General features: G+C 41.7%; 3 protein-coding genes across 3 annotated transcripts; 2 read left to right on the forward strand and 1 right to left on the reverse strand.

Moving 5' to 3' along the window:
- Nucleotides 1–103: 103 nt before the first annotated feature.
- On the reverse strand, nucleotides 104–6,571 carry kpna1 (karyopherin alpha 1 (importin alpha 5)). Its single transcript, XM_018673832.2, has 14 exons — nucleotides 6,456–6,571; nucleotides 5,583–5,716; nucleotides 5,224–5,337; nucleotides 5,000–5,099; nucleotides 4,702–4,796; nucleotides 4,446–4,577; nucleotides 4,125–4,213; nucleotides 3,906–4,005; nucleotides 3,591–3,754; nucleotides 3,070–3,148; nucleotides 2,864–2,989; nucleotides 2,508–2,635; nucleotides 2,203–2,378; nucleotides 104–2,104 (listed from the first exon to the last, which is right to left on the reverse strand). The coding sequence occupies exons 1-14, from the start codon at nucleotides 6,532–6,534 to the stop codon at nucleotides 1,917–1,919; spliced, it is 1,704 nt and encodes a 567-aa protein (XP_018529348.1). The 5' UTR covers nucleotides 6,535–6,571; the 3' UTR covers nucleotides 104–1,916.
- Nucleotides 6,572–6,621: 50 nt separating this feature from the next.
- Nucleotides 6,622–8,863, forward strand: LOC108881725 (nanos homolog 2-like). Its single transcript, XM_018673833.2, has one exon. It carries the CDS (start codon nucleotides 8,092–8,094, stop codon nucleotides 8,605–8,607), a length of 516 nt encoding a protein of 171 aa, XP_018529349.1. The 5' UTR covers nucleotides 6,622–8,091; the 3' UTR covers nucleotides 8,608–8,863.
- A 1,845-nt stretch (nucleotides 8,864–10,708) lies between these two features.
- On the forward strand, nucleotides 10,709–13,356 carry LOC108881602 (uncharacterized). Its single transcript, XM_018673654.2, has 8 exons — nucleotides 10,709–10,772; nucleotides 10,902–11,010; nucleotides 11,192–11,336; nucleotides 11,460–11,573; nucleotides 11,817–11,961; nucleotides 12,053–12,195; nucleotides 12,295–12,434; nucleotides 12,664–13,356. Exons 2-8 carry the CDS (start codon nucleotides 10,911–10,913, stop codon nucleotides 12,813–12,815), a joined length of 939 nt encoding a protein of 312 aa, XP_018529170.1. The 5' UTR covers nucleotides 10,709–10,772; nucleotides 10,902–10,910; the 3' UTR covers nucleotides 12,816–13,356.
- Nucleotides 13,357–13,621: the final 265 nt, after the last annotated feature.

Below are 13,621 nucleotides of genomic sequence, written 5' to 3' on the forward strand. Positions count from 1 at the left end.
ACCACACAAATAATATGCCCATTAGTCATATGGCTGTAAGTGGATCAAAGAAAATATTTACTCATGCTGTGTCCTGAGTAAAGTGAAACGGATTCACTTACACTGTGGTTCATGAAACGGCTTTTATGCAAATGGCATTAACAGGGGACATATGCACAAACTCAATACAACAAATAGTAATGAACATGTAGAGCTGGTAATCTCTTGCAGAGATTTCGACAAAAGTAAGCAATGTAAGAAGGACTTGGTAAACAAACATTCAGTTTTAGCTAACTAAGCTGATCACTGGTATTTTTCTTTTTCTTTTTTCAAGTTTCAATCTGGATTTTTGTTGAAATTATCTGGAAGGATTTCAATAGATTAAGGATTATGGCACCATCAGCAACAAGAATACCACCTTAACATGTGTTGGAAAGCTGTGTTTTAGACTGCTCACAGCCAATTTTCTCAAAGTCTGATTTACTTTGTCACGATAAAGTTCTTGTAGCTTTGCTCAGGCAGTATGATCTACTGATTGTAATTAGTGTGCTAACAGTTTCAGTCCACAATCTGCTTGAGCCCCTCTATAGGAAGGGTAAACAGTGAAGTACATTGTAATCCTTGTCATACCAGAAGAGGACCGAGGATACAGATCATGCCTCTTTACACCTCGCTTCCTGAGGAGGGGAGAGCCGCATCATCAACCAATTAAATAGTTAATGTAGAAATCATGGTATTCTCTCAATGAGGCATCAGTCCTGAACTAAAGTGCTGCAAATGAAATGAAATTATGGTAAGATAATAAAAATTCCCGCTGGTCTGCTACTGGACAGAATCCAGGGTTAAATAGTCTTGTTTTGTCTTGTCCAAGTCTGTCCAAATTGTCTCAGTGCGAGGGAAGACTCCAATTCCCATGGTTCCATGGGGTTATTCACATCACACCAGAGGCAGGAGGCAGTCTAAACTCTTCAGGATGGAGCCTGTGCAGGTGGAAAAGTCCCCACTACTGGATATAGAGGAATGCATGATATGAGATCCAGGAGGGAACGCAAGCAGCCTGGTGTGTCACCGACAAGCTCCACCCCTCTGCGACAGTCAAGTTCCTAATTGTCCATCTGTGGTCACTTATCCAATGGCCGGAGAGAGAAGGTGAGGGGATTCACCTCCATTTTTTTGAGTCGTTTAAGTGCCTTTTGTAGAGGTCAGTTGAGTCCTAGGGTTGGGACTGGCCACAGGGCCCCACTGTGGGCAGTTCAGTCCAGTGACCACAGTTTAACATGTAGTCAACGTCTCATGGTCAGTCCAGTGTTTAGGTTAGATCATTCTTCTGTGTGTCTGTGTGTGTGTGTGTGTGTGTGTGTGTGGGGTGGGGGTGGGGGTGGGGGGTAAAAATCACATCCATGTTTGTCTGTCTTTCGAGTCATTAATGCTTCAATCAGACAAGCAGAGCAGTCCTAAAACTCCCACTGACTCAGAGATTGGGGTTGTTGATTCCTGTGGGAACACGGAGAGGTGCTTTTCACTTGGGATGAGCTGAGGAGGAAATCCAAAAAGTAAGACGAGGGCGTGGCGTTAACAGGGAAAAATCTGCTAGTAGAAGATGATTGGGGTCTGAGCAGGTGGGAGGGGCTTCTGGTGCTGAGGAATTCGGCGCAGAGGTGAGCTCAGCGCAAGACAGAATGATGAGTGAAACCTTCACAAACTGGCTGACAAGACTGCAGAACTTGACCCACGGTTTGGACATACGCGCACACACGTGCTGCTGTAATGTTATGTTTTTCATAATCATGACAAATGATTAAATCGATTGCTGAGGGTCGTCGTCGTCGCCCTTGATCATGGCAGTGGGCATGAGAGCGAGAGATGAGCAGGGGTGAGGATGAAGGTGGAGCACAGAGGGTGGGGAGAGGAGGAGGAGGAGTAGGGAGGATTTATCATTATAGCTGGAAGCCCTCCATCGGGGCCTCGCACTGCTGGAAGAGGAACTGCTGCTGCTGCAGGTCGACGGCCGGAGCCAAAGACGGGTCCTCATCTTCAGTGTTGAAGTAGCGCTCAATCAGGTCAAAGGCTTTCTGGTAGATTTCCTGGTTCTCGTGGCCCTGCAGGAACTCCAGCTTGTCCAGGCCTGAGAAGAAGAGAGAGATGTAGTGCTGGTCAAACACTGGTCAACCATGCATCTTTGGTTTGGTTATGTAACCTGCAACTGAAAATATGTACGCCTACCGTAGGCCTCTTCGATGAGTGCACAGTAGGGGTTGATGCCTCCTCCCCTCTTGGCCTCCAGCTCTCCCAGTCGCAAGATGTTCTCTAGGCCGTTTAGAGCCACCTGAACTATTTTGGAGTCCATAAGTGTGAGCAGGTCACACAGAGGTTTTATGCAGCCCAGTTCCACCAAGTGCCTGCAGGGTGCAGTACACACACAGAAAGAGAATAGAACTTTTATTGCTCATAGTACATGATAAACAATCCACAACCACTGTAGCGAAAAGGGTTACACTGTACAAGTATATTAAAATACGTCATCTTACCTGATTTGCTCTGCAGATCCCCCTGAGGTGGCGTTGGTAATGGCCCACGCTGCCTCCTTCCTTGTGCGAAACTCTGCTACTTGCAGGATAGTGATGAGAGGAGGCAGCAGGCCTGCATCTATCACCATCTGCAAAGAGGTAAACAGACTCAATTACATTAGGAAATGCTCAAGTCAGGGCAACCCGACCACACAGTGGTTAGGGCGCATACCACATAAATGCCCTGAGCTGCAAGTCCCACATTTCCTGCCTGCCTTCACTGTTCCTATCACAAAAGGCATAAAATTCCCCCCAAAAGAAAATGCTGGAGGCAACTTTATAACCTCTGTGAGTAAACATTTCCCACACAAACACACCTGTATTTGTGCTCGATTCCCTGCAGTGATGTTGGAGATCGTCCAGCATGCTTCCTTCTTGATGGACTCCTTGGGGCTGCTCAGGAGGTGAAGTAGGGACTGCAGCGCTGAGCAGTTCAGGATCACCTAGTAAGTCAGAAATATTCACCTGTAAGTATTCAGTTACTTTGTACATAAGCAGTTTAAACTCCATCTGTTGCTTTTACCTGTGTCTGTAGATCATCTCCAGTGACTATGTTCCCAACAGCTCGCAATGCAGGGGATACAACCTTATAATCAGTGTGCCTAGAAAAAGCAGAATTGTAGTGTAAGATCACTCAGATGTTCTTGCTGAAGTTTGAAAATAATATGGCATAAATAATTTTGCTCTCTGGTTTCCAGATGTTGGCAATAAATGCAAGTTCATATTTTCTCTTGTAGCTCAAAAACAGTGGATTCATGGTGTTATTTCACATGGAAGCACTGTTGGGACTTTCTGAAATGTTACACATCTTCTCCCAATTTCTGCAGTTTTGCCACAGCTGGTAATGAATTAGTCAAACTTGAATAATATCCGGGAATATTCAAAACACACCCACATCTGGACTGGGTGTGACAGTCCAGATGTGGTGACAAATGGTGCACATAAACTGTTGCTGTCTGAGTGAAAGGTAGCACTTGGGTTGTGCCTGTTTACCAGAGTCAAACCAGTGGCTGACATGTTTCCCCACCAAAACTTAAGCCTTACATCAGTAGCTCCACCAGCCTGCGACAGACTCCTGAGTCAATAACAGCCTGGATTTTGTCATTGGGGCCATCAGATAGGTAGGAGAGTGCCCAGCATGCATCAGCCAGGATGTCTGTGTCATTGACAAACAGCAGCCAGGACAGCACACTGAGACATGGGGACACCTGTAAGAAAAAAAAAAACAACATACAGTGTTAAGTTCAGCAGGAGCAACCGTGCAAGCACTGTGTGACCTCAGTAAGCGAGATATGATGTACTTCAGCAATGTGAGAGGTGTGCTGTTGCCATAGTGATATGTTTATCTTGGCAAATTACCTTAGTGAAGTCTGGAGGTGGGTTCTTTCCTCTGCAAAGGTTTGAGAGCGCCCACACTGCGTTCCTCATCATCGTTAGACGATTCTGTTTGGCCAATAACCTGCAAGAAGAGTTTTACCAAGCATGTTTCTCAGGATATAGGATCAAAGCTGCCCTTTATTTTCAGGCGTGACAAATATAGATAAAAGAAAAACAATGTGATGCTGAGTTGTGACTTACTGCACCAGGGAAGGCAGAATGTTACAGTCTATGACAAAGTCTCTGCATTCTGTGCTATCTCCTGCTATGTTTCCCAGGGCCCACACTGCCTGAGGGGCAAACCAATTATTCAGGTTATACAATAAATGATATCACAATATAATATAATTCAATTACAGTCTCAGGATAAAAGTCTTGCAAAATGCTAATGATTTAAAAGGTTTTAAATCATCACTGCTATGTTTTATTCAACCTAATAAGCCATGCAGGATATTTATAGCAACATCCAGACTGGCACATAGTTATGAAGAAACTTCATGAGACATTTTAGTGCCCTCTTACTTGTTCCTGTACATCTTCAAAATCCGAGCTGAGCATCTCTATGAATATGGGCACAGCTCCTGCCTGGATTACCACCCGTGTCTGGTGGGATGTACCTGATGCAATGTTGGTCAACACCCATGCAGCCTCAAACTAAAACGATATTCAAAAGACAAAAAATATATTCATTTATCACCTTGTGTTGGGACCCCTCCCCCTTGTTTTAGTCAGCTCATGCACACCTACACTATTATTAAGATTTATTGAGTAAATGTACCTGCAATGTGCAGTTTTCTCTCCTCTTAAGAAACTCAACAAAGCGCTCCACCACCCCTGGAGTGGCAATGACTTCATCAATGGGTGGGTTGGGTTCTGTGTGAGATACACAGGCAAAAATTCAAGCTGCAGTGCTTATCACAGCATTATCTTGATATCACTAGATTAAAATGTTTACTCTGTATTCATGTTAAAGGTATTAAATTGTCATCTAGCCCTAAAGAAACAGGCAGGTGCCATTACCACGAACAGAGGTGAAAGTATTCATGAGGAATAATAGTAATCTACGTCACCCTTACCTTTTGAAAGGAGTTTCCTAAAGCGCTGAGTACCTATTAGCTGCTGCTCAGGTGAACTGGAGAAGATCATTTGAGTCATATCCTCAGAGATCACCCCACCCTGTACATTGTTGGAGATTAAAGTTTTAATAAAACACAGATGAAATACTGTCACATCTGACTTTATACTTTATGCTAAATTTGAGTATATTGAGACTTGATTTAATCAGTGGTTTTCTTCTCACCATGAGTGGGTCCATGTTGTTAGCCTGGGACTCCAAGTAGCCGCTATCGGCCATTCCATCATCTTCCAGGGTGCCATCATCCTCCACTGTGGCAACATTCCTCCTCTTAAACAGCTGGAATGTAATAGCATTTAAATAAATAATAAAGTCTCATTTATCACAATTCTTATTCACAGCTACAATGCTAGAAAAACAGCATGGATTCAATTCAATTATTTTCCTGACATTAGCATCGCTAACAGGAGACAAACTCTGCCCCCTTAAGATTGTTTTCGTTTGTCTCAAGTCCTTCATTGCTTGTGAACAATTCTGCCTCTGTATTAAGGAAGTCTGGATTATTTCATCTGCATTTTGCTCGCCTGTTCATCCTTCTTCTGTTTGCGGAGCTGTAGGCCTTCCTCTTCCCTCCTTCTTCTCATCTCATCTGTGTTGAGAGACTTGTTCTTGTAGCTCTTGAGTCGTGCATTGTCCTTACCCTGACTCATTGTGTAGCCTAAGGAAGATGCATATGCAGACATATAGAGATTAAATGTTATGGGATCAGAGTTAAACAAAAGGTCTGGAGAAAAGACCTAAGTCCAGGAAAGATAGATAGCAACCTTCCGTGTTGCACCACCAGTTGTATAACAATGCATATGTATCTTTGACCAAAGTATATTGCAGTTAGCTGCGAGTGGGGCAGGTTTGAACAGTTTTCCTCATGCATTAGACAGTATCAACAAAACAGTTACTAGCTATAGTAGCTATGTTGATATCGTAACTCAAAATATAGTTTAAATAGGTATCTAAACAGGGGATCATTCCCCTTAACATTGTTTAACAAATGGGGGCATCTAAGGATACTAGCTAAGTAGTTAGCTTTATGAGTCTTGACACTGCGTAATTACTAAGTAATCAAACATATCATTATCTAATAATCCGCTGTGCTGCCCTCACTTATCGATTCACTGATCACCAAAGCACAAAACAACATTAAACAAACGGAAAGGCGACTCTTAGTCAGCTAGCTACTGTCATTGCCGTTGTTAGCACAATCTACTGCCGAAAGCTAGCTGGCTAACAGTGGCTAGCTGATTTAGCTAACGTTAGCTCTGAAATCCAACGTTAACGCTGGCTCATGCGACAGCCCAATATTTTCCTACCGTTGCCGACATTAGGAATTAAATTAGCGCCTAATTATAAACCGTTATCACACACAGACTCTCACATAAATGTAATTATTATTATCTGACCTGTCAAATTGGGCTCCGTAATCCCCTTCTTCGCTAGGCCACCGTTTGTACAGCCGTCGCCGGTACTGCCACTGCGCATGCGTGATTTCAACTCTACCCACCACCAACACCCTCGCAACTCCCCCGCACTTACTTACACTCCGCCCCACCTACGCAATCCCGTTGCTTTGTAAATAACTAGAAAACCAACTTCCACCATTCAGATAAAACATACTGTACGCTTGCTGTAAATGTGTAATACGCTGTTAACAGACACGGTACATATTTATGTATATTGCAAACTTATTTATTTACATACGGGTTGGGGTCATATTATGTGACAAACTGTTAGCAGCACAGCAGCCTGTGCAGACATTTTATCTCAGTCGCAGTTGAGGCAAACACATCTCGCAGCTACAAAGGCGACCTGTGTAATGGGACAAAAAAAGGCAAAATTCACCGTACCAACTTCAAGGAGGAGTGGATGCGTCAGGCGACCCCTCAGCTCAATCTGTCAAAGAACCGGCCGTTAAGTGCAGGTGTGAGGTTGGATGCTGCTGGCCCATAAAAATGCGACAATGGTGCTTTTTTGTAGTGGTGTACTCAGACGCTCCGGCGCCAGGCGCCGCGACAAGAAGCGCGCACACACACACACACACACACACACACACACACACGAGACACACTTAAATAACCACAACCAGCAGCAAAGACAGACAAACATAAAAGGATAATAGTAAAAATGTTCATAATATTCTCCTAACACTATAATAACATCTCCCACCCCCTTTTCCATTATCATCATCACCATGCATGTTGCTCTTGACAATACTCACAACAAACACAAAACAGGGAGATGTTAAAAGATCAACACAAACACAAGGCAACCTTTATTTATATAGCACATTTCATTAGTTTGCAGGGGAAATAAAGCAAATAATGTAACAACAACAGCAACAATATTAATAATAGCCATCATCACGTCATCCATAATCTTGAGAACAAACATTTACAGTGCAGTACAAATATTTGCAAGAGAAGTAGAAACACACAGATAGATAATATAGATACCAATCATCAGAAAATTAGGGAAATAATTAACATAAAATTTGGCACATATAAAAGCGATTATAGCCCATATTTTTACATTTCCTCCCTGTGATATTATAACTTAATTATTTCTAAATCTGTTTTAATCTTAGTTGCTCCTTTGAGTTATTGTGAGTCCAGACATGGAGGCCACAGGGGGCCTTCTACCCCCTATCCACTTCATTGTGGTAGATGCTCTTTCAAGAGTTTTGAGAGTTGATAAGAATATTCTCCATATGTCTCCAACCATCCTCAAAGTAGTATCACAGCACTCTTGAATTTGAACAAGTAACAAGAAAATCTGTGCTACTCATTGCATAAAAAGTCTTGTAGATGTCAGGTCACGCTGGGTCATATTAATGCCAACAAACACACTCCAACCTCAGACTTATGGGGTCAAAGACTACCATCGAAACTGCCCATTAAGAGTTTTTTTTCCTCCAGACACCTGCCATCAGTATAGGCTATAGGACCCGAACATTGTTGCACTTAAAAGCCATTTTTTATACATCTATAAATATGAGACGCTCCAACACACGCACAGACTTTGCTCCAGTGCTTTCCAAAAATGACCACAATGCAAGGACAGTCCAGGGTCCAGGGCTCCCTCTTCTCCAACGGGGACTACTTCGACATGTGGCACGACTACATGAACCTGGGCAGGGTGCTGGAGAGGCTGTGCGCCAGGCGTGAGGCGGAGCGCAGAGACACCGAGGGGCCAAAGGAGGAGCCGGCAGCAGCGCAGGGCTACATCCGAACTTCGTCCCGGCGCTGGGAGGAAGCTGAGGAAGAGGAGGAGAGGAACAAAAACTCCAGCTCAGCCAGCAGCAGCCAGTCGGACGCCAGCTGGAGAGGGACTCTACCGGACTACTGCCGCTTCTGCAAGCAGAACGGGGAGACTCCAAGGGTGTACCAATCACACAGGCTGAAATCAGCCGACGGGAAAGTCATCTGCCCCATCCTTTGGAACTACACCTGTGGCGTCTGCGGAGCCACCGGGGACTACGCTCACACGCGCCGGTACTGCCCACAGGCGCAGTCGCAGGAGGCTGCGAGGAGGCGCCCTAGGTCCAGGTTCCGATAGAGGATGATGGACACTGAAAGACTGATGACACCGAAAAGACTGTACATAATTACCACAAAAATGTGTTCATGTGCACAGACTGTTACATGTTCCTAAAGCGTATTCCTAAATTGTGCAGTTTACAGTGAGATATTTTGGTTCCTAGAGTCTTCTTCTGCGACTTGTATTTCAAGAGACCTGGCTGCACTTGTTGGACACTTATTCTTAAAATAAATGGTTGACTCCAGTGAAGTCGAATTTAGTTGACTTTTATTTTGAATGCCAGAGGTGGAAAGTCACTAAGTACTGTATAAGTACAATTTTGAGGAAGGCTACTTATACTTGAGTATTTAAATTTTATGGTGCGTCATCTAACAGGTTTAGTTATTTTACGGATACAGATCATTAATTAAAATATAATACACTAGTTATGATGAGTAATTAAATATTAAACTATTAAGCAATATATAGAGTGGTGAGAATTGGCTCCACCAGCTGCAACATTAGAAGGACTTAAAAACTGATGCATCACTAATTACAATATAGTCATGTAGTATATATTATAGAGCTGCAAAAATTAGATGATCAACAAAAATGAATCTGCAACTATTTTGATGATCTAACACCTTAACACATCTCATAACTCACAAATTCATGTTCATAAAAGAACAAACTCTGGTCCCTCCTCCTGGATCACAAACTGCTTCGATCAGATGATAAACCGCTGTTATCAAACTGATGTACAGATAATGACCTCTTGTAGAGAGAGAGTTCTATTATAGGTCTTATATCACTGGATTATTACAACCAGTGATTTAATGTGTAAGCTGCATTTTAATGTGGACCAAGCAGGAAGTAATTTTACCATCTTCACAGTTAAAAAAAAAAGTCTCATACTCTATGTGGTTATTACAGGTTTTGTATGTAAAAACTTAATCTGTCTATGTAGAAACTCCTACAGTTTCTATGGGAGATTAGTTTTAAAAAGTGTCTTTTATATGAGTATATGAGTCTGCAGTCTATCAGGTCAGGTCCCTCTGTTGAATGTTGGTTTGATGCAGTTGTTTGGTTGTAGATTACTTGTACCTGCAAGGATGACAAGAAGAGATTAACTAAAATGTTACTTCTGTAGGGCACAGTGGCCAGATTTTTCTGCTGGTAGAAAATTACAGAAAAGGGGAGAAGTGCTGAGAGAGAGAAAAAATGAAAGTGAGATTCAGCAGTGGTGGAAGAAAATTCAGATCCTTTACTTTAGCAAAAGTGGAAATACCTCAGTGTAAAAGTACTCCATTACATGTAAAGTTTTTGGAGAAGTACAAAACAAATGATATAACTATACATATCAAATGAATGCAGAGGGCTGCAAAGTATGATATTTCCTCTTAATGTATAGTGGAAGTATAAAATAGCACAAAGATGGAAAATACTCATGTAAAGTAGTAGTACTTCAAATATTTTCCCTAAGTATGGCTCTTGAGTAAATGTACTCAGTTACATTCTGAGTGAAGAGGTCAGGATGTCACCTTTTACCCTCTGTCTGGTAGGGACTGGAGCGGAGCCTCTGTATAAATTTACTGTTAATATTTCTAGTCGGAAAGTCAATCAAAGACTGAAAAAGCCTGAAAGTATCAGTATTAAACATGTTTTTCTCTGTGGTCATTTACCTGCAGAAGCAGTGTATGTTTTCACCTGGAGACCCTGCACCCACTGCCCTTGAAATGCCACCCTTTCATAATAAATATTCACCACCTGGCAGCAAGTCAACACTCCATGACCCTGAAGATTAAGTCGTTCGAAGTCGCAGTGATTCATTGGCCGTTCACCAATGCTCACCTGGTCCCACCTGCAGTACTGGGTGATAAAGATCTGTTACCAAACATGACTAGTAGGACAAAGTCTGGCCTTTATAAATGTTTATAATTATGGAACTCAGTCATGAAGTGGAGAGTCATTTGTCTGAGCTGATAGGATTTTTTTTTCTTTTCATTCAGTCCATCATTTGAAAACAAAGGGCACTTGAGGAAAGTAACATTGGTGATATAAGTTTCAAACGTACACGTGCTGACGGGCCATAAAAGCCTCGCGTGCCGCTGTACACCAGTTTTTATGAATAAAGCCCTCCTCAACAGCAGCCTTTGAGTTGCATTTTCACCGCTTTCAACCAAGACCCCACAATAAACGGTACGGTCAGTGAATTCTTTATTCATGTTAATGTTAACCAAATTATTAACATGGTATTTCTTGTACTGATGAAGAATTAGTTGTTTGTTTCTCAGGTTATAATGTGCTTTAATTTATAATACTTGTGTTTTTAGATATCCACGATGGCAAAGCATAAGATCAGCCTCCTGATTGCCATAGTGATGGCACTGATTTTCTTCATCATCACTATGGTGTTCACTGCTCTGGCAGGGACAGGAATATGTATGTCTAAGCTTTGATTCTTCATTTGTGTATGTTATTTTGTATATACATTAGAAACTCTACGAATAATGTTACATCCTTTGAACTTTTAAGTATGTGAAAATCTATGTTTAGTTTTTTTTACAGTACAGTTATTGTTCAGGTCTGTAATATTTCATTTTTGAATTTGTGTCCCCCCCAGATCCATTTCTGTCAAGCACTGCTAACATCTCAGATGAGTATGTAACCCAGATCACACCATCAGGATGGACCTTTACCATTTGGTCAATCATTTACACCTTCATGGCTTTAGTGTTGCTCTACCTCTTGTCTGGGATCTTTAGGAAGTAAGAACCTGCCTATATTGACGGTTTCCTTCTTTAAAAAACACGCTATGGTTATCATTGTCTCCTGCTCTGTATCTGATATGTTGAAGTATACATTCACCTCTCTGTGATTTCTTTCTTTAGGAATGCCTATGGTTATGTCTACTGCAGCCCTCCTGTTCTGCCACATGGATTTTTTGTGGCTTGGTGCTTGAACCTGGGCTTGAATACTGGATGGCTTCTCTTGTGGGACAGAAGGTGAGATGGCACCTTTTCCTCTGTATCATAGTGCTGAGAAATTTGTGATTTCCATCTGTTCTGTACACGTGATACTTAGCGGCAGATGCATTCCTCCTTTAAAAGTTGAAACGTTTTTTCTTATTCACGTGAAGGGTTTACAGATAGACAGTGTTCTATGCTGTACAGATGGTCATGTATGACCTAACCTTATAATAAACTATAATAAAACATGCTTTTTTCTCCTTGCCATCCCTATCAAAGGTTCATGTCTGCTGCTCTGGCCTTCCTCATCCTGATCGCTCTGACTAATTATGCTGTGATATTCTTCTCCTGCTATGGTCTCCACAACTACGGAGCCTGGCTCAACAAATACCACAAAGTAGACCTGTGGCTCCACCGTGTGTTGGTGAGAATGGCAACTTGACCTGTTACCTCCCAGCAGCATCTTTTGTGCCAACCATCCTCCCTAAGTCTTTTTCTACTGTCTCAAATCACAGATTCAAAATGGCGTAGCCATATATGCAACATGGACAACCATCGCTTCCCTGGTTAACCTGACTATTGTGCTGAATTATAACATGTCCCAGACGGATGCTGCCACCGTCTCGCTTTCTATTTTGACTGTAGTGTTATTTGTGTGGTAAGTGCAAAGGAGAGGAAAATCATGCTATACCTAATAACAGTAATAATAATTAAATAAACATATTTCTGGAGCAAATGTGTTGGCTCTCTCTCACAGGTTTATCCTGGAGAATTCTGTCCTCGACAAACATGTGAGGTTGATTCTCAGCATTTACCCTGTGGTGATCTGGGCACTGACGGGCGTTTTCATGAATAACTACAACACTGCAGATCCTACTTTCAATAATATCTTTATTGGTGAGGAACTAAAAAAATCTTAAATGATTCTAAGCACATCACTTGGGTGTTTCATATGTTTTCACATTCATTTTCCCTCAACTGTTGCAGATAATGTGACTGATTTTCACAGTACACAACCAGGGCACACAGTCAATTATACCTGTTTATATCTGCTTCTTGCTTTCATACTGTATTTGCAGTAATATGCACACTAATGCTTCCCTCCGCTGTTTCTCTTCCACTATAGTCTCCCTGTTGGCTGTAGCCTGTGCCCTGTTTGTTACGCGGATATTTTTGGTCATTTGGAGGCAAATCAAGCAGCCATTTTACCAAGATAATGACCCTGAAGACATGTCTCCAATGGAGATCGCCAAGAATCAGAAAATAATATTTAAGTGAGTGTGCTGATAGAAAATTTATCTGCATAGATTCAGTACAGTTTCTGTATGAAATGTACTTCTAAATGCTTTGTATATGTTGTAATTGTTGACTTTTGTCTTGGAGACTCTGCTGACACATGATGAAATGAAATGATATGACACTAAAATCCATTTTAAGTTGTCTCACGTACTCAGCTATGAATACACTCTGTACTCATACTGTACATATGCATGTAATATTACTGTTTGCTTTCGTTAAAAATAAATATTTTTGTTCCTCAATTTTTGTTCAACAAATACTACATGTAGAGTACACAGCGATATTGTAATGATAAGGATAGATGATCACTGATCACTCTGTATATCAGGAACACAAGGCTACTTTATGTTGCTACTATCCTGCCTCTGCTGCATGTTTAACCACTTTGTCTTTCATGCTAATTGTACTGTACATACCAGGCCCTTTACTGTCAGATGTAATGTTTTCTTGTGTTTGGCCCCTCTCTGTTGAGAGGCTGAACCTTTCATTTGAAATAGATCCCTCAGAAAATAAAAAAATGAATGAGAACATGCAGTACCTGTGAATATGTTTACTTAAATAACACGAGTGGTTATAAGAATAGCAAGTGTTTTGCAGTAAAAATGCAGCAAATGACTTAAAACACAGACTTATGAAAAATGACAGTCGACAAAAATCTTAAGTCCAAAAGGTTCTTAGAGTTTCACAGTTTTAGGAGCCAAAACCTTCATGAAAAAGACATAGTTTGGTGTGATTGTCTGAATAGCCTGTGTGTTTACGGGATATGATATGACATGTTTATTATC

Source organism: Lates calcarifer, linkage group LG24 (genome assembly GCF_001640805.2).
Source record: "Lates calcarifer isolate ASB-BC8 linkage group LG24, TLL_Latcal_v3, whole genome shotgun sequence".
Lineage (NCBI taxonomy): Eukaryota > Metazoa > Chordata > Actinopteri > Centropomidae > Lates > Lates calcarifer.